The sequence below is a fragment of the Elgaria multicarinata genome, chromosome 1 (assembly GCF_023053635.1).
Source record: "Elgaria multicarinata webbii isolate HBS135686 ecotype San Diego chromosome 1, rElgMul1.1.pri, whole genome shotgun sequence".
Classification (NCBI taxonomy): Eukaryota; Metazoa; Chordata; class Lepidosauria; order Squamata; family Anguidae; genus Elgaria; species Elgaria multicarinata.
Window position 1 is genome coordinate 45,246,540 of NC_086171.1, and position 23,353 is coordinate 45,269,892.

A 23,353-nucleotide genomic window follows, 5' to 3' on the forward strand; every position below is an offset into this window, starting at 1 on the left:
CATAATAGGGTTTGTTGTAAAAGAAACATTTCGCAGTTACATTTTCTACATGAACTGTTACCAATTAAGCTAACATATGCTGGTATTTTTGGTATTTTGGCCTCATCCTTTTTGACATCAGCCCCACCCAGCACTGGAATGAAAAGGATTTAACAGCTCTACTATGTGCTATATTCGGTGTAGTTACTGAGGGAACATGGATGGGAAAGGTGCTCACGTCCTGATGGTGGGTTTCACAGAGACATCTGATTGGCTACTGTGCAAATAGAATGTTAGACTATAGGTCTCTGGTTCACCCCCACCCTCACCCACTCCCAATGTCCAGTGTTCTAGAGGCAATTTAAACATCCAGTGGGAGAAGACAGATGAAGTGTGTGAATGTACCACCTCAAAAATATCCAGGATGTGGAGAGCTAACATGTCGAAGTTGCTACATGCCTAAGCAAAGGGATTTTGACACTTTTGCATTCTAAGGTGGTACAGTCATGAGAGGACTATACCATGCACCCCTTTCTAGTTGCCTTGGTAGCTTCTAGAGAGTCGGCACACCATATCCCATGAAGACCAACAACTTTGGAGGAATGAAAAGTGAGCTGTGCTTCCAAACATTACTCTGAACTTCAGCGCCAGTTTTCCTTGTGCAGAGTTCATGCGAGGGTTGACTTTTCTTTTACCTTTAATTAGATCTTTTTTAAAAAACAGTTCAATATGAAGATCTTCTTCTCCAATGTGAGGAAATTTGCCTTTTCGTTAGAAGTGATCACCGGATTGGACAGAAGAACGCCTTACCATCAATCAAGCATGAGAAAGCTTGCTTCAAAATAGTGTGTGTGTGTGTTTATTTTAAAGCAGAAAGCTATCAGTCAAGAACATAAAACACTTCAGAGGTGCATTCTAGACAATTACTATGGCACCAAAAGTTTGATCCTAGAGGCTCCCTCCACCCTCCCAATACACAGGGGTTATAGCCATTGTTTTGAAGTTACCAGGCAACCCAAGAAATAAGCATATATGGCCTGAGATCATACCTTCCTTACTCTCCCTCATTCTTTTGAGTATTTTTCTGTTGTTGTTGCACAGCCTCTGGCCAGCTAGACAGTTTTACTTTCATCCTGCTACTGTTTTATAGAAGAAACATCAAGGTTTGGCAAAATAAATAAATAAATAAACCATTTTGCTTATTTTTGGATGCTGATAAGGAAAGGAAACAGATTGCATGTGTATAATTTTTGTCAGGGTGGCAGGGACAGGGGGAAATCCTCCCCAAAGGATAATCGCTTGATTTATTACTAAAATCCAAGTTGAACTTTGGATTTTTCCCTCCTTTGTTCCTGCTGTCACTTTCAGTCTACTTTTCTGTTGTATGTGTAAATTACCTGTCTAATACTGAACTAAGGAACACATCTCTTCTCCCTTCTTAGCAATTCTAATTACATCTGAAGTAGGAGGGGGCAAATTACACACACAGGTAGTTTCCTTTGTTTTTGCTCCCTAACGTCCTTTTATTTTTTAAAAAAAGAACTCAAGAGACATCATATCTTATATAGCAAATGACTGTTCGATGGTTTGCATAAAACATACTGTTTTCTTTTGTAATAAAAACAGAAAATATAAAAGCAAAGGTGGTTTTTTTTAGATATAATTCTTTACAGTGAACATTTAAACACCATGTCACAGTCCCATACCTAACCTCATAATTCACATTGTTTTTGATGAGAAGCTAAACCTATAGAACAACCTTCTCCAACCTGGTGGCCTCCAGATGTGTTAGACTACAATTCCCATCATCCCCAGCCAGCATGGAAGGCTGCTATAAAAGAAACACTACTTACTGGTAGAACAGGGATGGGTAATGTCTGGTTCTCCAGATGTTCTTGGACTGCAATGCTCATCATCCTTCACTACTGGCTGCACTGAGTAGGGCTGATGGGAGTTGCAATCCACTAACATCAAGAGGGCCCCACATTCCCTACCCCTGTAGTAGAGCATGGCTGACTCAGAAGTCAAAGCATGGGTAGGGAACCATTCCATCATATAGCTCAGGGGTAGAGCAATGCTTTGAATGCAGAAGGTCCCAGATTCAATCTTCAGCATCTCCAGTAAAAGAGATCAGGTGATGCAGAAGACCTCTGGCTGAAATCAAGGAGAGGTGCTGCCAGAGTATACAATACTGCTGGACTAGATAGACAAAAAGTCTGACTTGTTGAAAGTCAGCTTCCTATGTTTATACCCATAGATCAGACTTTCCCAAGTTGGTTGGGGTAATGGGAGTTGTAGTCCAAACCACCTGGAGGACACCAGGTTTCCTACCCTTGGTTTCATGTCATGAGAATGAACCACAGTAACCCTGGGACCACAAGGAGATCAGAAGCTTCAACTTCTGTTTCAGAGTCCTCACAACTGAGAACGTTATCAGAACCTAAACCATGATTAACTACACATACTTGAAACAAATCATCTTTAAACTATGGTTTGATGTGGCTTGTTTCAACAAACCACAGTTACCATTAACAATGCTTGGGTTTGGACAATGTGACAAGCTGTGGTTATTCTAGTAGGGAATCTTCAAAGCTCCTCCTTGTGGCTGTGCCAGAGTAAAGGGGGAATGCAAGAGGCCAAAGCTCACAGCAATCCAGTTCACACATCATGTCAGCAAATCATGGGTTATTTAACCCACAATTTACAGGGAGCTACGCTTCTGCAAGCCACTTCCAGTTTCTGTAAACAACCTCCTATTGGCCCAGTCAGAGGTTGTGAGCATGACAAGTGAACCTGGGCGTAACCCATTGTTCTAGTGCTGCTAAGCTATGGTTAGTTCTGGGTGCAAACGAGGCCTCAGCTGTAAGCGCTACCCATAATCTGTTTTTACATCTGCATTGCAGTAAACAGAAATGTGTGTATCCTTTGCTTTTAACTACTGCTAAATGTGATGCAATAAACCTAGACGTGATGCAATAAAGCCTTCATCCCAAAAGCAGTCCTTTTCCTCTCGACACGACAGCATGTCAGCTACCATGCAATTATATTTGCGTTGATTGTATTATGTAGCTGCTGCCTATGATCTATAAACTATTTTTTGGGTAGCTACCATTTCTATAGCAACAAGGGAATATATAACTCTTCGGAAGCAGTTAAATTGTGTACTCCTTGGACAGGGTAGGAGCTGCTTTACTTCAAAATGAAACATTAAACAATGATATTTCCTTTAGTCAGAAAAGAATGTCCAAAGCAAGTTATCAGCAGTATCCCCCAAAATAAAAATAAACAGCATGAACTATGAACTTTGCAGAGGCTGAACTTCCTCTCTGTAGCTTGAAAAACAGTAATTACATAATGACCAATCCGATGTCATTATGTTTTGCTTGGCATAATATTAAACTGTTTGGCTATAATGGATGACTCAATCCTGGCTCTCAGAAATGAACATTATTTCTTGGGGTATATTTTGCATGCTGCAAATCCCTGCCATGTCCCTTTGCCACTGCCCTGCTTTTCATTTGTATACTTTCTGATATATTTGTCTGAAAATTGAATACCTTAATCTTGCACACATTCACTAGGGATGTGCTCCGCTTCTAATCGGACCGGAGAAGCAGGAGCGGAGCGGGGGGCTTCGCCTGCCCTTAAGGCGGAGGCGAAGAGGATTGGGAGGCCGGCGGAGCGGATCGAGGTGAAGGCGGATCCCTCGCCTCGATCCGGAGCTCCGCCGGAAAGGTAAGTGGGGTTTATCGGGCCCTGCTGCTGTCGCTGTCGCCCATGCGGCGACAGCGGCAGGGCCCGGTAACCCCCCCCCCGCCCTCCTCTCCCTTACCTGCCTCCGTCCGCAGTCCGTCAGTGTCTTCAACTGAGCCCGCGGTTCCACCAGGAAGTCTGGGCCGCGGCCCAGACTTCCTGGTGGAACCGCGGGCTCAATTGAAGACGGTGACGGACCGCGGACGGAGGCAGGTAAGGGCCCCCTCTCCCTTGGTCCCTTACCGGGCTTTCGGATCCGGAGCTCCGAGCGGAGCGGAATGGGCACAGGCGGAGTGGGGGCGGGGCGGAGCGGCCCGATCCAAAAATGGCGGATCTGAAAGTGAAGCGGAGTGGGGGGTCTGTGCACACCCCTAACATTCACCACTGGGTATACATGCATGTGAGATGATCCTTAGGCTGGAGATGGACAACTGAAAGTGTTTCGGAAGAGGCATCATTTCTCCATGGTGTCCATACATATTTCTTTTGTCCTACTTTATAGCTCTGGCCAAACATGTTTTGCCAGGCTTTTGAGACAATACCCCCCGCCCAAAAAAAAATCTGTCCATACCTCCTCACCAAAGGTAAAAGTGGGATAAATGTATTCATCACAAGCAGTGCAAGTTACTTTTTGTACTCTCTGAATAAACGAACTATCATCTGCTTCACCATAATGGCAACTGCTTCAGGGCAAAGGGAGAGGGGTGATTTATTCAAGTCTCTTTATAAAGTTCATTATGAGTTACACTTATTCAACTGGAAGTCATGACTGGCAAGACTTCCCGCTGCATGTACTTCAGGGGTGCTGAACCCCTGGGTTGAGATCCAAAGTTGGTCTGCCTAGTTCCCCTTGGCCCTACTCTTTTCCCCCAACCACTGAACTTTGATGGTTTTCTCAGCTGCTGTGCAGTCCCCCCCACCGCATCCCCATCCTAAAAGGCTGAAACACCTCACCTAAGGCTGAGTTACTGACAGCAAGAGCTTTAAATTAAAGTATGCCAGCATTTTGGGCGCCACCCCATTTGCCTTAGCTCCACCCACCACTTCAATCCCCTGACTGCTTCTACAAAATGGAATCCAGACCCTGAGTTGAAAGAAGTTCAACTTCCTTGTGGTCAGGGCCACATTTACATACAAGCTAAACAAGCTACAGCTTAGGGCCTCATATTACAAGGGGTCTCGCGTTAGAAAGAAAGAAAAAAAAACAAAAATGTTTACAACATTGCCACTGGGAAACTATAAACGTCATAAAAAATGAAGAGAGCTTCGGCTATTGGGCGATATACAAATGCAATAAATAAATAAATAAGACATCTTCAGAAGGGGAATAGTGTTACGTGTTTGACAAACTCCTAAATAAAGAATGTGCAACACATATAACCTGCATTTTTAATACCTATATTACAGGACTATCAAATTCCGTTTAATTGTACAGCCCGTATTTTGCATTTAATTTTTTTATTATTATTTGTTGAAGGGCCTCTTCACTCATGTTATAGCTTAGGGCCACAAGAAGTTTAAATCCAGCCCTACTTGCAGTACACCTTACGCTAGTTTTGGCAAGCTTTGCATCCAGCAATATAATTTGTTTACTATTTGTTTATCAAACTGATATCCTGGTCTACCATAAATCCAGTGGCACTCAAGCCTGCATGTTTTTTTTTTAAATATTATTTATTATACATTTATACTGCCCAACAGCCAAAACTCTCTGGGCGATCCACAATGTTCCTTCCTTCTGCTCTCATTGCATTGCACACTTCCTCTTCCTGCAAGAAGAGTGCAAGGTTGAGGCTCACCCTGATCTTTTTATTCTCTCAGTATTTTAACAGTCTATAAATTAATTTTAACTTTGCTGTTTTAAATTTGTATTTCTGCACTACTGCCGATTTCATCCTGGTTGTGCTTTTATATTGTATTTTATATTATGGTTTTATACTGTTTAGTTTTATACTTTGAATGGTCTTAATTTTTGTGAACCGCCCAGAGAGCTTCGGCTATTGGACAATATAGAAATGCAATAAATAAATAAATAAATAAATGATCTTTCCCTGCAAGAATACTTGGGGAGAGAAACGTAATGCCTGACATTTATAAGTTACATACATCTAATATTGAATTGCCAACTGCACGTGTTGACTCAGAATGTCAAACATCATTTCAGCCCTTTCTCGAGATGCAATTTCAAACTCTTAGTGCCAATGCAGTGCATCAAATACTATGTTTTTAATCAGTATTGCATGTATTTTATACTTACTGTTGCTCCCCGCTGCAATCAAAATGGAGAGGCGGGTAAGAAATAATTGTATTATTATTATTATTATTATTATTATTATTATTATTATTATTATTATTATTAGCCTGCCTCTCTACACTAAGGACATAAGCAGCACCTTGGCTCTGTGAAGCTAAAAATAACCCCCCACCCCCACCCCCAGGACACTCTTCTGCCTTACATATCATAATCGCTTCGAATTAACATGCAGTCAGTTTGGATTTACTCTGAGGGGTCATAATGACCTCTCTGCATGGAATATAGCAAGCCAAAACACAACAACAAGGTTGCATCCAGGATGTATGTTAAGGGTTCTGGGAAAGGAGGATGTAAGCTAAAACGGAACGCAAGAAGCTGCACTTCAATTAAACCGGAAACGAAACAGCAAAATGGACAAGTGTCCTTTCCTATTGCACCAGTGCTACCTATTCTGAAAGACTGCAATCTCTATCCATTTTTTAAAGGGTATTTCCATATCATGCAAAGCTAAGATTATCTCACTGGGGGAAAATAACCCGTTCCTGTAACAGGAACCCTATCTGAAAAAGCTGCTTCCTACTTGACTTCAAGTGAGCAGGATCTGAAATAGTATCTGGGAAGGGTTGGTCCCGTGCTCCGTGGAAGAGCATCTGCTTTGCATGCTGAAGGTCTAAGGTTCAATCCCCGGCATCTCCAGGTAAAGCAGGAAAAACTCCTGCCTGAACCCTGCCGAACCACTGCCAGACTAAATGGACCAATGGTCACACTCGGTAAAAGGCAGATCCCGATGTTCCGAACCTTGCAGTGCTGAAGATTAACTCAGTAGTTCTGAAAATGGAATGAGGGCCTCCCTGCACCTAAGGAAGTGCAAGCTCTTGTCCGGGCAGATCAGAGCTCCTTTTTGACCATTTCTGAGCCAAAACATCTCAGGAATTGGGGTGTTTGCCTGCTCCGAATGGGGTTGCACTCCCCTTGAAGGAGCAAGGTCTATAATTTGGGGGTGCTCTTCGATCCATCTTTGTCACTGGAGACCCAGATGGCCTCGGTGGCCCAGAGCACCCATTAGCTACTTCAGCTGGTACACCAGCTACGCCCATTCCTGGATAGGGATTGCCTAGCCAAGGTCATTCATGCACTGGTAACCTCACAATTAGACTACTCTAACATGCTCTATGTGGGGCTACCCATGTGTGTGGTTCAGCAGCTGCAGCTTGTGCAGAATGCAGCAGCTAGGGTGCTCACTGGGACACCTAGCTCTGCCCACATAAAACCAGTGTTAAAAGAACTGCACTGGTGGCCTGTTAGCTACCAAGCCACATACAAGGTTATGTTACTATCCTATAAAGCCCCAAACATCTTGGGACCAGGATACCTAGCAGACGGCCTTCCCTTATATACATCCAGACGACATTTACGATCGCCAGAGAAGGCCCTGCTCGTCATTCCAAGATGAACAGAACTTCATCATGAAGAACCTCGACGGTGGGCCTTCTCTGTAGCGGCACCCACCCCTTGGAAAATCCTCTCTCATGCGGTTCAGGGGGTGGAAAATGTAACATCCTCCAACTGCCTCCTGAAAACATATCTTTTTAGACATATCTTTCCCTGGACTGTAACTTATTCTGGTTTTATATGACGTTTTTAAAAGTTCAAAATTTTAAATCTTGATTTTTGTATATTATTGGTTTTAATTTTAAACTGCCCAGAAAGCCTTGGCTGGGCAGTGTACATATGTAATAAATAAATAAGTAAATAAATAATAAAAACATAAGAAGAGCCCCGCTGGATCAGATCAAAAGACCATCTAGCCCAGTATTCCGTTCACACAGTGGCCAACCAGCTGCCCACAAGCAGGAGACTATTGCAACAGCACCCTCCCACCCATGCAGACAGCACCAAACTATCCCCTCCTTGTAGAATCAGGGTTGGACAAAGCTTAGAAGGTCACCTAGCCTAACCAATGCCCAAAGGACAAACCATGAATGATTAATCCCTCAAGCATATAAGTTTACTCATGTGATGCCAGAACAACAAATTACGTAGGGAATGACTATAGCTCAGGGCTGGCCCTAGCATTAGGCAAAGTGAGATGGTCTCCTCAGGTGGCAGATTCTATGGAGGGGGCAGCGATGGCAGCCCCCTGGCCATTCCCACTGCTGGATGGAAGAGTGGTGTATTCCCAGCAGCCTGCCCCGCTCCCACTAAGCTAGCCTGATGCCTTCAGGTGTAGTGAAGGATGCTGACAAATCACTAGTGTTGAAGAAAGATTCAACTGCCAGTCCAGTTGGCTTCTGTAGGCAGAATGGGGAGAGGGGCCGTGCCATCTTGTCCTTTGCTTCAGGCAGCAAAGTGTCTTGGGCTGGCCCTACCATAGCTCAATTGTCAAGCACATGCTTTGCACCTAGAATGTCCCAGCTTCAATCCCTGGTGTCTCCAGTTAAAAGGGGATTGTCGTGACTAGGCCTTTTCCCCTTAGGCTGGGGGAAGGGGTTTCAGGCGATCAATCAGAATCAGATTCTGAAGCAGAAGAGACAGTGCCAGAAACGTACCAGCCTACACGGGGAGTGGGGGAAATGATTCTCATGGGCTCTTCACCAGCTGGGAACGAACCTTTGCCAGACCTTATCTCTAAAAACGTTAACAACACAGTCTGTGGGAAATCAGTGTCCTTCAGAGGAGGAGGACACTTCAGGGCTAGACTACGCTGCAGACTCAAACGAGTGGAGCTAAAGGAAGGTGAGAGAAAGCTTCTCGCCAAAGGCTTCTTCAGAACCAGTCTCCTTGAAGTTAAAGCGTTCTGGGAAAAGGCTTTCTGTTTTTCTTGAAAGGACAATTGTCTTGCTTAATTTGCATAGTTTTTGTCTAGAGGAAAGTTCCTATCGGTTAGACTCTCTTCAGGTGGGAAGAGATGCTTATTGCCTGGATAAAACTCTGTGGATTACGTGGCAGACCTCTTTGTTGTCTCCCAATAAGGAGGGCGATTTTGGGAAACATGACAGGGATTGGGTAGCAGGTGATGTAAAGACCTTTACCTTTGACCCTGGAGAGCAGCTGCCAGTCAATATAGGCAATACTGAGCTAGATAAATAGACAAATACTATGACCTGTGATAAGGCAGCTTCCTTGTTCCTATAGCTTATGGATGCCAAGCCACACACTTTTGGAAAGGAAAAAATAATAGATATATACTCCACATGCTGACAAAAGTTTTGAGATAATCCACTGTAGCGGAATAGGAATGCTATGAAAAGGCTCCCAAATAATGCCCCCGAGGACATAATAAATACCATTCTATTCTGCATTGGCATAAAATGTATTGAGGGTGAGGCACAAAGAGCCATCCAGGAATAACCCATTGTTTCAGCTGTTTGCCTATAACCCAGAGCAAACACTGACAAAGCTGTTTGGGCAGGAAGAGGAAAGGGAGAACAGCAAAAGGCCCACGATGAACTTTTGTCAAAATCAGAAATAATTTGAAGTGTACTGTCAGCTTGCGAATTGCCCTGAGTTGTGGGAAATCTGGCAGACTATCTGCTGTCTCCACCTATACATCAACATCACAGGGTAATGGATGGATGGAGATTTTAGGGTTTTGTTCAGAGGCACCACTGTACATCCCACTAATGCATTTCTCTGCCATCTTTAGCATAGGCAATTACTGTAGAATAGGAGGCTGAATGTATCTCCATTTCAGGAATAAACTTAGATACATCCCCAGGGCATCATTAGGCTGTTTAATTTTATTAATTATTGAAAAGGTACCACTGCTTTAATTTGCTATGCTTTGTATCCAAGGCAATAAGTTTTGTTTGCAGTGCATCATTCTTGCTTGGAGCAAGATGGCAGAGATATAGCGGTGAAGTAAAACAAATTGGCACGGCGGTGGTCTGTTTGTTTTTTTGCCACCTTATTAACATACCATTCCTAAAGGCATTTGGGTGAACGACCCCCTGATTTCGATGGCTCTTCCTCAATGCACGGACGTTTCCACACATGGCAGCCCCTGCGACATGCGCCACGTTGGTCACAGGGATGCACCAACATGCACTGAATTTGGCTTATGGGGACACATTGCCTCCCAATTTTGAGTGGGGGCGTGTCTACACCAGGGAGGAGAGGAGGAGGATCTCATGATATACTGATTGCGAGATCCTCCCCCTCAGTCCACATGGGCCGTGCGACATCCCGGGCATCATGCCTGTTGTGGCGGCCATTTTTTTTTTTTACAAACAAGAAGAGCTGGAGTGCACTCACACTCCAGTGGAAAAAGAGGGAGAAAAAAAGAAGGCCCACTTGCACTCCCCTCCCCACCCCCGATGGGCACGGAGCACCTGAAAAGCTCCGTGCCGGGTTCCCTGCATTTACTCGCGAGGAGCCGGGACGAAACTGGGATGGCCGCCCACACCTCCTGCAATCTCCAGACGATCCCAAGACTGGGAAAAATCAGGCTAAAAGCCGTCCTGGTTATCCCGGGGAAAGGGAGGGATCTTCCCTCCCTGCCCCCAGGATCCCCTGTGCTTCATGTTGATGCACAGGGATGATCCTGGGGCAATCCCCGGGATAAGGCATGGTGTAGACATGCCCTAAGTTGTTCTTTTTTTTTAATTCTAGCTAAGGGCTTAGTAAGCAAATAACAATTCCTTTATTTATTTACTTAATGTATTTTTATACCACCCAATAGCTGAAGCTCTCTGGGCGGTTTACAAAAATTAAAACCATAAAATCCTTTCAAAATATAAAACAAACAGTATAAAAGCATAATATAAAATACAATATAAAAACCACAACCAGGATAAAATCGAGCAGCAATGCAGAAATTCATACAGATTTAAAATACAAATTTAAAACAGCAAAGTCAAAATTAAGTTGCTAGGCTGTTAAAATGCAGAGAAAATAAGAAAGGCGAACCTCTTTAGGGAGCTCATTCCACAGCTGGGGTGCCACAAAGGACAAAGATACAAAGAACATTTAGGAAGGAACCTTTAGATATTGAATGGAGTTTCTTTCCAGTTTCCAGAAGCTCTGGAAAATCCCAAAGGATAGACTGAAGCCCATGTCTAGCCCGGAAATAGCTGCATATGCACTAGAAAGATTTTTCCTTACAATAAACTTTCCATACTTTCTAGATTCAGTTCTACAGCTTATGGAAAATATGTGACGAGTAGATAAAACTTTAAAAGAATAATCTATCTATTTTACTGCTATTTTATTAGGAACTAATTTTGTGTTTTTGCCTTTATGCACTCATATAACTTCAGTCTTTTGGGAGGGGGAAACCCTGACTTTCAAACCAAAAGGATGATCTCTAGGCATGGAAAATCGTCACAACAGTCAGATCACAGTTTGAAGCGAAGAGGAAGGGATGAAGTAAATGGGAAAGCAAAGTACCTAAACTCAAGTCAAAGGAAGTTGTACCTTTCCTAGTAAAATCACGAGGTAGGTGAGCTTGGTTCATAATGCCCTTTTCAACATTATATATTCAGGCTGTAGTTCTATACACAGTGGGGCTTATTGGCACAGAGAAGGCCCCTGCAAAATGTACATACTGTAGATGTGAAATTCAAAAATGACAAGAGACCTGTAGTACCTGAAAGACTCACACTTTTAATAGGGCACGAACTTGTATAGGCTTGCATAACTGGTAGGTTTATATACAGTGGAGGAGAAACAGTCTTGCACAGAGAGGCTAAAAGATGAAGAAAAATGCAAGAGATCCAATACGCAATCCAAACAAATTTAAAACGTGTCTATATTTCTCTTTCAAAGTTTGAATATTCTATGCAACATACTGGAAAAGAAAGGAGCTCCTACATTTAAGGGAGTGGTACATCAAACTCACAAAATTGAATAAAATTACTTGGTCCATATATGTAAAAGTCCTGGAGGCAAAGGCTATCAATGGCTACTAGCCCTGATGGTTGTGTGCTATCTCCAGTATTTGAGGCAATAAGCCTGTGTGCACCAGTTGCTGGGGAACATGGGTGGGAGGGTGCTGTTGCATCATGTCTTGTGTGAACAGAGCGCTGGACTAGATGGACCCTTGGTCTGATCCAGCAGAGCTCTGCTTATGTTCTTAAGAGTAGGAAGATCTAGTATCAATAAATTAGAAGATGCTTCTGGAACACTTAACAGGATGTTGTAAGTAAGAGGCAATCCCTTCCCCCTTTTATAACTACTGATAATTTAAGCAGAGTTTGTTTATATGTGTATGTGTACCTGTTATGTTTGTAAACTAAAGATATGTTTATAACATTTTCTTAAGAATATAAATATTTTAAATGGCTAATGACTAAATTATATGTCCCAATTCTTAAAATATAATTATTTTATGTAAGTTCATAGCAAAGATGCTTCTCATCTTTATTATCAAAAATTGGTATTTAAGCAGATTAAAAAGATTTCCTTAATTGTTTTTCTTTTTTCTTCTGTAATAGATTTATAAAGATAAAATAAAATGTCCCCGTGCTACGGGACATGGAGGTCCCAAATAAATGCCAATATTTTATTTATTTATTCACTTACAAATATTTATATACTGCTTCCTATCCGAAGATTTCGGAGCGGTGAACAAATAGAATAAAAGAATAAATACAGAATAAAATCACCATTAAAATTACATTTTTAAAAGAACAAGGTTCAGATAAAACCATGGCTGGTCATTAGGGAAAGCTTCCTGGAATGTTTTCAGGAGGTGCTGAAAGCAATACAACATTGGTGCCCACTTGACCTCCGAAAGCAGGGAATTCCATGGGAAGGAGGCCACCACACTGAAGGCTCTTTTCCTGTTGGACTTCAATTGGACCATAGGTCCATATGGAACCACCAGGAACATACCCTCAGATGACCTCAGTGACCAGGCAGGCTGGTAAGGGAGTAGGTGCTCTCTCTCTTTTTGAATTTGCCAAAAAGTGTTCAGTCTGTATGTACTGAAACAGAGGTTTAGCTACAAGACAACTTCCCTTCATTCAACTTACCATCTGAATACCATTTAAAGTGTTTTAGTACTTAGCAAGGAGCAGTATATAAAGTAGAAAACCAGAAGAGAGAGAGAGAGAGAGAGAGAGAGAGATGAAGATTTAAGTGCCTGACCACTGTGATTTAATTATCTAAGTCAGAAAGTTCCTTTCCTTGCAATCATTTGCAAATGCATGTGCCATCCTACAGCTTTAAAACAGGATACAGGAAGGGTAAGAGAGGTAGGCCTGCTTCTTGCAGGAAATGGAAAGTCTGAGTCAATTTTCCTCAATTTCCCCTCAAAACAACATTTCTTGAATCATAAATGAAAATGGAAGTAAATGGGGTTTGAATTAATGGAGTCCATGTACTGATTTAAAAGATGACCTAAATCCCAAAGGCAAACAACAATTATATTGGAATTCCAAAACATTACGGTCTGTATTCCAGAATTTATTTATAGTATTTTCCACTGATGTTAGCATATGGAAGTGTCAACTCTATGCCCTAAAGTTACATCACAAATCTTCAACAGTTACAGCACAATTTTATGCATGTCTACTCAGAAGTAAGTTCTATTGATAGGATCTATTCCCAAGTAGGTGTGTATACATTTGCAGCCTTACATCAGAAGAAGAGGAGGAAAAAGCAAAGTCCTTCTCATCAGTCCACCTGACCCAATTGCTATTTGTCCCTTCTCTTTGGGGCTCCTTCAAGGTTCTGCCAATTTACAGCTTGGCAGAGGGACAGCGAAAGAGAGAGAGGACCTTTCTATTGACCTAACTGGCCCACCTCCAACCCACATTGCTCACACTATGGCTGCGTTCGGACAATTGCAGGGTGGGTGGGTAAAAGAACCCATTGTGGGTTCTTTCCCTGCTCCTGCCAGTCGCACGATCACGATTTACACAATTTGCACAATGCAGCGTGGGTTGCCGTGTCATCTGAACCCAGCATGCAGCGTGGTGGGGGGTGGCTTCCCACTCATCCCACAAACCCTACTGCAAGTTGTGGGTTGTAAGGTGGGTAAGAAGCCACTCCTGCCACGCCACACCCTGGGTAATTATGCAAATCGCAGTAGTAATTAAACAAATTGCAGTAGTGCTGTGGCATCCCGGCTGTGGAATGAGCTCCCCAGAGAGGTTCGCTTGCACGCCTTTCATCACCAGCTGAAGACCTTTTTATTTTCTCAGCATTTCAACAATTAATTAAACTTAAGTTTAAACTCTGCTGTTTTAATTCTATATTTTAACCTATATCAATTTTTGCAGTGTGGTTTTAATCCTGTGCTTTTTATATTGTATTTTGTATTCATGTTTTTAAATTGTTGGTTGTTTTTATGCTTTGCATGATTTTAATTTTTGTGAACTGTCCAGAGAGCTTCGGCTGTTGGGCGGTATAAAAATGTAATAAATAAATAAATAAAATAAATAAAATAAATAAATAAATAGTGTGACCGGCACACACAAGGGTGGAGAAAGAACCTCTTTCCCCTCATGATTGTCCGAACCCGGTCTCAGAGTGAAGAAGCAGTCAACCACTGCACATGCGAGTGAGGGAGAGACACTAACTTTGGCCTGTATTGACCTACTTGTGCTGTTATTTATTAATTGTTAGCTGCCTTGAATTTTTCAGTTGGAAAAGAAAGATACATAAGTATAATAAAACATCCTAGATTAATAATTGCCAGGAATTGAAGGAACAAAGGGATTATCAAATAGAAGAATGGTATAAAGAAGTCTGGGATATAGCTATTAATGTGAGTAGTATTAAAGTTAAGAGAGGAGTGTTGAAGTGAAATGATTTTGATGAGATTTGGAGACCGTTTGTTAAATTTGTACTAGGAAAAGGGAAAGGGTGTAAACCGTCGGAAAGGAGAATAAGAGTCCCGGGGGGTGGGGTGCACGAGATATTATTATATTATTTTAATAAGATTTATAATTTCTTTATTGTGGTATATTGAGTTGAAGTAGTGTGATTATTGTATGTGTTATAAAATTCAAGATAAATAAAAAATATATGAGGGAAAAAAAACATCCTTAAGGCTGTCTCTCTGTCGGGTATTTTAAGGCAGTAATGCAGGACTTCAAGCCAGAGGGCCCCGCCCCCTTCCCTGGCCCTATATCCCTTTCCCTAACCACCAATGGCTTGGCCGTTTCGTGGCTTTTGTGCAGTTTTCCCCCATTCTAAAAAACTGAAATGCTTCTCTTAAGGCTTAGGCACTTTTGGTAAGAGCTTTAAAAGCTAAAGGATGTTGGTATTTTGGCTCCGCCCAGCACTAGAATGTGCCCTGCACGCCCCCCTCCAGCTTCTCAGAAATAGAATTTGACCCTTGGGCTGAAAGATGTTTAACACTCCCTATTTTAAGGTATACACTAAATACTAGAAAGCCTAGGCCCCGAATAAAGGCACTGGCCAAGTTAGCGTCCAATTTGGCTTTATAAAACAGAAATGACCAACCCTGCTTTTCCAGTAGGCCTCCAGCACATCCCATCTAGTTGCCAGTGTTTACAGCACAAGATAATCTGTTGTAAATAATTTCTGCTGACATTGTTACGAGTGTGTAACATTTTAAGTGTTTTATTATTTATTTATTTAATACATTCACATCCTGCCTTTTTTCCTCCAAGGAACCCAAGTTGGCATACATAATCCTCCTCCTCTTCTCCATTTTCCCTCACAACAACCCTGTGAGGTAGGTTGGGCTGAGAGTCTGTGACTGGCCCAAAGTCACCCAGTGAGCTTCCATGGCCAAGGGGGGACTAGAACCCATATCTCCCAACTCCCAGTCCAACACTCTAGCCACTACGCCACACTGGCTCTCTTCTACATCACACTGGCTCTACTATTTAAATATATGTACAGGCCTATGAACCAGTTATGTGTTGTACTGAAATTGTGCAATTGTTTACAAATAGGCACAGGTGGTGCTTGCAATGTGATTTTCGAATTGATTTTTTTTAAAAGAAAAAACACCTCTGGGTTGTCTGACTCATTCATGTTTTATATATGTATTGTTACAGGCCTAATAAAAAGCAAGAGGCTGAAAGACATTGGGCATTTCTCCAATAAATTCGTTTATAACATCCTGAACCTAGCCTCTCTTTTTGTGTTCATCTTTTGAACGCTCACCCACCTTGCACCCTTCTGAAACCTACACCAAACTGAAAAGTAAGAGCAGTAAGGAAGAATTCTCATGCTCAAACAGTCAGTGTGAATCATTCCTGAACCACCATGAAGAATTGCCTCTCATCACGCCCCGGCTGGGGTCTAATCAGAGGTTTTGAATAAACTGCTGACGTACAAACTTGGGGGAGCAATAACAAAAGGCTGCTTACCAAATTTTTGGTCAAACCTCCAAGCGGGCACATGAGAATTGTGCTTCAAGTTGCTGGTTGTCGGCAGAGGCACTGTTACATAGATGGGCCCATTCACTGGAACTGGAGTCCCATCGCTTCTCAGTAAGTGAACACTAACTGCAGTGACAGGAGTAAGATCATACCTAGTGTTATTTCCTGTAAGCAAATGAACAACATTGTGAAAATGCATAAAAGCATAACATTCAGAGTAAATTAACACGAACATCTACTGCAATGATTAAGAAATATATTTTGTTATCAAAAAGCAACATGACCTGGACAGCATTTCGGAAATTCAAAGTATGACAACCATTTACTGTCAGACGCAACTCAGTCCAGTTCAAATTATTAATCAATGCAAGTTTTAACTTCCTTGTTGCAAAATGCCTAAAGGTTTGGTCATTCATCTCTCAGTTGGGTAATCTCACGTTGTGTTTTTCTATTACCTCCTGAGTGTCTGTCCCAGACATCAAGAGCTTGTTGGCGGTAAAGAAAATAGTAAGCAAATGGTAACAATAAGAGCTGATTGCTTCTTCTGTCATCCTGTAGAGGTAATATTTTCGGTATATGTGGATAGGTAGCTAGTTATGTACCTTAAAGTTTGACTTATGGCACTCCTATGAATCAGGGACTTCCATTCGCATCTGTTGATGATAACCAACCTATTCAGATCTTGTAATTTCATGTCCGTATCTTCCTTTATGGAGTCAATCTATCTCTTGTTTGGTCTTCCTCTTTTCCTTCTACCTTCTGTTTTTCCCAGCATTATTGACCTTTCTAATGAGTCATTTCTTCTCATTATATGTCCAAAGTAGGATAGCCTCAATTTCAACATTTTTGCTTCTAGTGAGAGTTCTGGCTTAATTTGTTCTAGAACCCACTTATCTTTTTTGCAGTCCACGGTATCCACAAAACTCTCCTCCAACACCACATTTTGAATCAGTTGAATGAGTACATATGGATATTTGCCAAATAATCCCATATGTGAACAGAACATGCTTCCATGCACACAGGAATGGGTTGTTAATTTCAGCTGTGTTCCTTCACACCATGCTGTATCCTGGTGGGAAGGTCCCCCAAACTTCAAGAATGGCTTTTCAGGGGGTACACAACTTGCAGTGGGAAGTCCCACCTGAAAAAGCCATTTGCAGACACAGTATTCTGCATGGGGAGCTTTGGACCCAACCACAGAGTAGCTGGCCATAGTTGGTTGTGTCCAGTGTTAGTTCTACTTAGAGCAGACCCATTGAAATGAATGGGACTTAAGTTAGACTAACATTAAATGCAACCTCATTGGGTCTACCCAAGCATTCAATCCAGCCCCTAGTGAAATCAAGGGAACTCAAGGACACATCAATATATCACCTTCATTGTTTCCTTTTCTACCACTCCCAAACAGCATAAGAGGTTACAACCAGACACAAGTCAGCAGTAATATGCAACTAGGAACATGAGAAGCTGCCTTATACCAAGTAAGACCATTGGTCCATCTAACTTGGTATTATCTGCACTGACTGGCAATGGCTCTTCAGGGTTTCAGACGGGAGATTTTCCCAGCCCTATATGGAGATGACAGGAATTGAACCTGGTACCTTTGGCATAGAGAGCATGTGCTCTGTCACTGAGCGACAACCCTTTCCCTAACTATTTTGCTACCAACTGTTATAAATAGCTGTTCTTAATTAGATCTCACCACTAGGAGTTGCTGCCTCAGCTATAAAAGCCTTTTAATTGCTGACACTACAATAAATCCTCTGTACCTAAAAGAAACTCAATAGCCTGGTTCCTATGATGCAGGCATGGGACTGACACCACAACTAGAGACAACCTTCCAAAACTAACAAAAAATAAGATGTTCATGAATGGAAATTATTTACAAAAGTGAATAAAATATCACTTTTTAAATAAACGGTTGAAACTGCTTAAAAGTTATTTAAATATGGCTGTTTACCATTCTTAATAGGTGAGAGAGTCTTTCCCAGCTAAATAAAATCTAAAGAGCTTTTCCTTCAGACCAGATTTCCCTAAACTATGCCCCACATACAGGAACAGGTTTGGGGATGTACCTAAACTTCCTTACAAATAGGAACAGATGCTGTAAACCAGTCTTCCTCTGCCTCCATTTCTTCTAACTTTTTCCTGGTTTAAAGGATGATTCTGATGTTTCAGGGGCTATCTGCTGAAGTTCTCTGGTCACACATAAAACAGCAACCTACAATGTATTATGCATAAATTGTTTTGCTCATAATTTTCTCATGTTTGGTATATTAAATGTACAAGTATGGTATATTCAGACAATGATTACAAATTTACTAACTGAACTTACTTTTTAAAGTTTTTAATTTTAATGATAATTTTATGAGCAAACCAAGTTATACATAATATAATTTATGTAGTGTGACCATATGAAAAGGAGTACAGGGCTCCTGTATCTTTAACAGTTGCATAGAAAAGGGAATTTCAGCAGGTGTCATTTGTATATATGGAGAAATTCCCTCTTCATCACAACAGTTAAAGGTGCAGGAGCTATACTGGAGTGAACAGATTTAAAAGAGGGCGGGGTTCCTGTAGCTTTACAAATGACACCTGCTGAAATTCCCTTTTCAACACAACTGTTAAAGATACAGGAGCCCTGTCCTCCCTTTCATATGGTCACCCTAATTTATGTTCCTAAAATAGCCTTCCCCATCCTGGTACCATTGTTTTGGATGCCCAGTATTTCTGATCATTGATCCTGCTGCCTGGAGCCAACTGAGCTAAAGTCTAAAACATCTGGAAGCCACAGGTTGGGGAAAGCTATCCTAAAGCAACAAAGTGACTTTAGCTCCGGAAAGAGTGCCAAAAAATAAGTATTGCTTATTTTTCAACTTTTCTCTTAGTGTAAGCTTTCCCCACCAGGACTTTTAACTATGGAAAGGGATATTCTTTCTCAATTGGAGAAAAGAGCTAATAAAAGATCTTTCGGTATACAGAAATGGCATTTCAATAAAACTCAGGCAAAATGTGTCCCACAAAACTTAAAACATACTTTTAAGAATCACAAGATTAAACATTTACCGGTTCCATTGCCATCATATCCTTGCAAATAAGGAAAACTATCCACCTCCCAAGGTGAACTAGCTGAAGTCAGAAATGCCGTGAGGTCGCTATAGCTGGTATTCTCTGGCAGCTTCAGGGCTCTTCTTTGAAAATGAACTTTGGGCTGAATCCGTGCACCTAGCAATAAGCAAACAAACACCCAAGCAAATCAACATGGAGGAAGTTTTTATAAATGCAATTATTACTTTGGTAACAAGTGATGATGCTTCTTTTATAAAGCCATTGTCAGGAGGACAGCTCATTTCCCATTGCCCCCTACTGGATTATGCTGCTGAATTTTGCGGGAGAAGGCCATGTTTGCTTAATGAAAAGATTCCAGTGAAAGCCAAGAACCCAACAGTAAGGCAATGAAGAAAGCAATAAGTTAAATTGAGTCTAATGGCCAACTCAGCTATGAAGTGCGCACTCACAGGCTACTTTGTCTTATGCAAACCACCACTATTCGTCCAAGTAACAAAATACTATCAGGTCACCTGCTCCCCCAAATCTTGTTCACTGTAAACCTTGGCCCCATTCACTATCAATATTATTCAAACTCACATTGTTTTTATTTAATCCATCGCTGTAAATGACAGATCAGCATTGCTCTTCCAAAAGTTAAAATAAGGTTGGCTTTTATTTTGACATTATATGGTCAACTAAGTGTAAATTGGACACATTATGCAGATAGTTGTACATATAGAAGTGATGGGCCAGGGCGATGCAACTCCTGCCCTCCACTTGCTTCCTCTCTGGGCCTGGGCCTTCCCTTGCATTTATCATACCGCTGCAAGAAGCTGCTGCCAGGTCACCCAAGCCTTCCGTGTGCAGCACGCTGCCTAACCCTTGCCTAGAACTCTCTAATCCCATCGTGGGGCTCAGCCTCTGAAGGGAATGTCAACTAATGGGAGTCCCTGCCTGGGGCATCCCTCAGTTTGGAGGCAGTTCCTGGGAAGGATCGTGTCCATATTGGCCAGATCTTCACCAAGCAGGATATGACACTTTGAAAACGCTTTGAAAACTCTATATGCAGTGTGTCATGAGCCCCAACAGTTGTCACTACTGTTATAAATTGTTTTAAAGCAGTAGTGTAGATCCTGCCAGGAACACAATATGATCTGCCCCAAGCTTCTCAAAGGTTCTTGTCATTGAGTCAGCCATAGGCATCAAAGCCCTACTGCCTTCCTCAGTCAAGGAGGAAAGCAACTCCAGAAAGCCACGAGTTACCTGCCCAAATTGCCATTGATCCAGATGGTAATCCCATTGCACAAACTCAAGACTACTGCCTGAACCCTATGGTGTCATTGGGCTCTTGCTAGTGTGCAAGAGTTCTCATCGGGTCAGGGTCCAACAGAACAGCTACTACCCCAAATCTTCATGCTCCAAAAGCGAGAGCCAGCTGACTGTGTGGAGTTCAAGCAATCAAGCACCATATCTTATACAAAGGCCCCATTATGAAAGCCCCTCTAGGGTCAGACACCCTCTAATGCAGCCTTCCCCAACATGGGACCCTCTAGATGTGTTCAATTTCACTGGACATGCTGGCTGGATGTGATGGGAGTTGAAGTGCATCACATCTGCAAGGCACCCGGTTCGGGAAGGCTGCTCTAATGATTGAGACTTTTATTGAACTCTCAACCAACGCTGAACTTTTGTTCAAAGCCACTGAATGGTATTGGTTGGGTTTTGAGTCTTGGCAGGATCAAGGATCGCTTCATGTAGTATTTATCATTTTAGGTCCCATTAGGCGTCTGCTTATGAAGCCAAAAGCACTTCTCCACAAATTCATACCATTAACAAAGCTTTGCAACAAACGCAGCAAGGCCCCATCTGCAAGCTTTTGCATAAGATGCAAATGAAGATTTAAAACAGCTGTTACTGTATTCCCAAGAGCTCCTTTTTTCAAAAGATGGAGCATGCTTTTAAAAGAAGCATTCCAATCAAGACTCAATATTAACTCCGTATTTCAAATGATGGGAGTTTGATTCTAGGATGTCCAGTTTATACTGCCTGGGGCTGTCCATTCAATAAATAGTTTTGAGGTTGTCTAACCACATGTCAACTAAGTTATACCACTTTGAAATAGTATCTGATAAGGAATAATAATTTAACAACTACTCAAAAGACTAGCTCTGTTTCTACCACCTTTCAGTCACTTACGTTGGAATTATAACTAAGTTCCACTCAAAATTAGAATCTCACACCCAACTGTGTATCTATGAACTGGTTCATATATATCTGGTAAAAGACCCTTTTCATGTGGTGTAAAGGTGGGTGCCTGCTCCATCATAGTTTTTTTCCAGGGACATTAATTATGTGACATGAGTGATGCACATTAAGCCCAGTTCAAATTACTCTTCCCCCTCAAAAATGGGGAAAGGTTGCATAAACCTGACTGATGTACATATAGCCCTACATGTGCCATGCTTGTGGGTAGGAGCCATGCTCATTCCTCCAGAACATTAATGAAACCATTGTCCAGATTAGTGTTTGAACTGGCCTAGCACAGCATAAAATATGTTCACAAGGAAAGCAGACACTCATGGAATTCAAAAATCCTTCCTTCATTAACTATTAAATGCATATTTCGCCTCTTCACCAAATATTGCTTAAGCTAGCTAACAGCAATAAAATATGAAACCAATAAAATAGCAACCAAACACAAAGTAAAAAACAACAACAATTAGGCTGGTGAAACAGATCAATATAATAAATTAAAAACAACGATCATTTGAACAAACTATTTGCCATGGCCATAACAAATCACCTTACAGGTCAAAGTCCGATTTAAATAAAATGTCTTTACCTGCCAGGAGAAGATCAGAATATGGGCCTAAAACAAAATGACCCCAGGACTCCAAAGGGTACACAGACAAATGTATCTTCACCACATATGAGAAGGAGTGGGTAAAGGAAGCGCCATGTTTTCACATGAGTAAGATGTGGCCTGGTGTGGCAGCAACTTTTAACTGCAGGGTTGTTTATAATTTGTAGCTGGTAGCAGTATTTCTGCAGAGGTCTTCCACAGATATCCCAGTTCTAAAAATCTCTTAACCGATGATATAGGAGATTGAACATTAGGAAAGAATGAGCCTGTTCAGACGACACACTAAGTCATGATGGTTAAGCATTTTGAGCCAGCCATGAAGGCTTAGCATGTCTTGTGTGGTCACTGGGGCCACCAGGATGGATGTATCATGAGGTGGGGACAAAGCACACAGCTCTTGTAATGGCTGCCAAGAGCCATGGCAGGTCTTGTAGCGCGTGCCTATGGGCACTATAGCCTCAACACGGCCACCAGCAAAAGCCAGGAAATGGCTGCCCAGGGCCATCTGTGCCGCAAGGGCCCATTCTGCATGGGATGCAGAATGGGATCAACAGAAAGTTATGTAGTTAGGGTGTGTTTAGGCAAACCATGCAGTACGGTGCAGTTTCATGGTTCTGTGGCAGCAGCACTAGGTGTGGTGAGAACCACATTCACCATGGTTAGTGAGAACCACATTAACCATGGTTAGTGAGAACCACATTAACCATGGCTAGTGAGAACCACATTAACCATGGCTAGTGAGAACCACATTAACCATGGTTAGTGAGAACCACATTAACCATGGTTAGTGAGAACCACATTAACTATGGTTAGTGAGAACCACATTAACCATGGTTAGCATAACAACAATGTACAAAGTGTCATCTGAACAATATGTTCTTTCCATTTTTACACGTACTTTAGAGAAAAATATTTGGTTCCAACCAATTTGCCTGCAACATTAAGTCATGCTAGCTTAAAAGATAGCAGTACCTAACCTCAAAAATGAATGACAATTTGCTGCAGGGTTGCTTTTATGGTCAAGCTATAAAACATTCCTGCAAATGTCAGCTTGAAAATCTGAATCAAGCTAACACTTTCAATTTTAAAACAAACGACAACAACATATTGAAATAATTATCGCAGTCTTCTGAAACAAAATGCTAGCAC

At 41.8% G+C, this 23,353-nt stretch overlaps 1 protein-coding gene across 2 annotated transcripts in view; it reads right to left on the bottom strand.

The window, feature by feature from the left end:
* Positions 1-23,353, bottom strand: part of FAM171A1 (family with sequence similarity 171 member A1) — an 88,241-nt gene that overhangs the window by 14,520 nt on the left and 50,368 nt on the right. Inside the window, exons 4-5 of one of the 2 annotated variants that reach the window (XM_063127328.1) lie at positions 19,357-19,515; positions 16,279-16,416 (exon numbers count right to left, since the gene is read on the bottom strand). In XM_063127328.1, the coding sequence (XP_062983398.1) occupies positions 16,279-16,416; positions 19,357-19,515 (297 nt within the window). Of the gene's footprint in view, positions 1-16,278; positions 16,456-19,356; positions 19,516-23,353 lie in introns of both variants that reach the window. The other variant, XM_063127320.1, reaches the window with a different exon arrangement.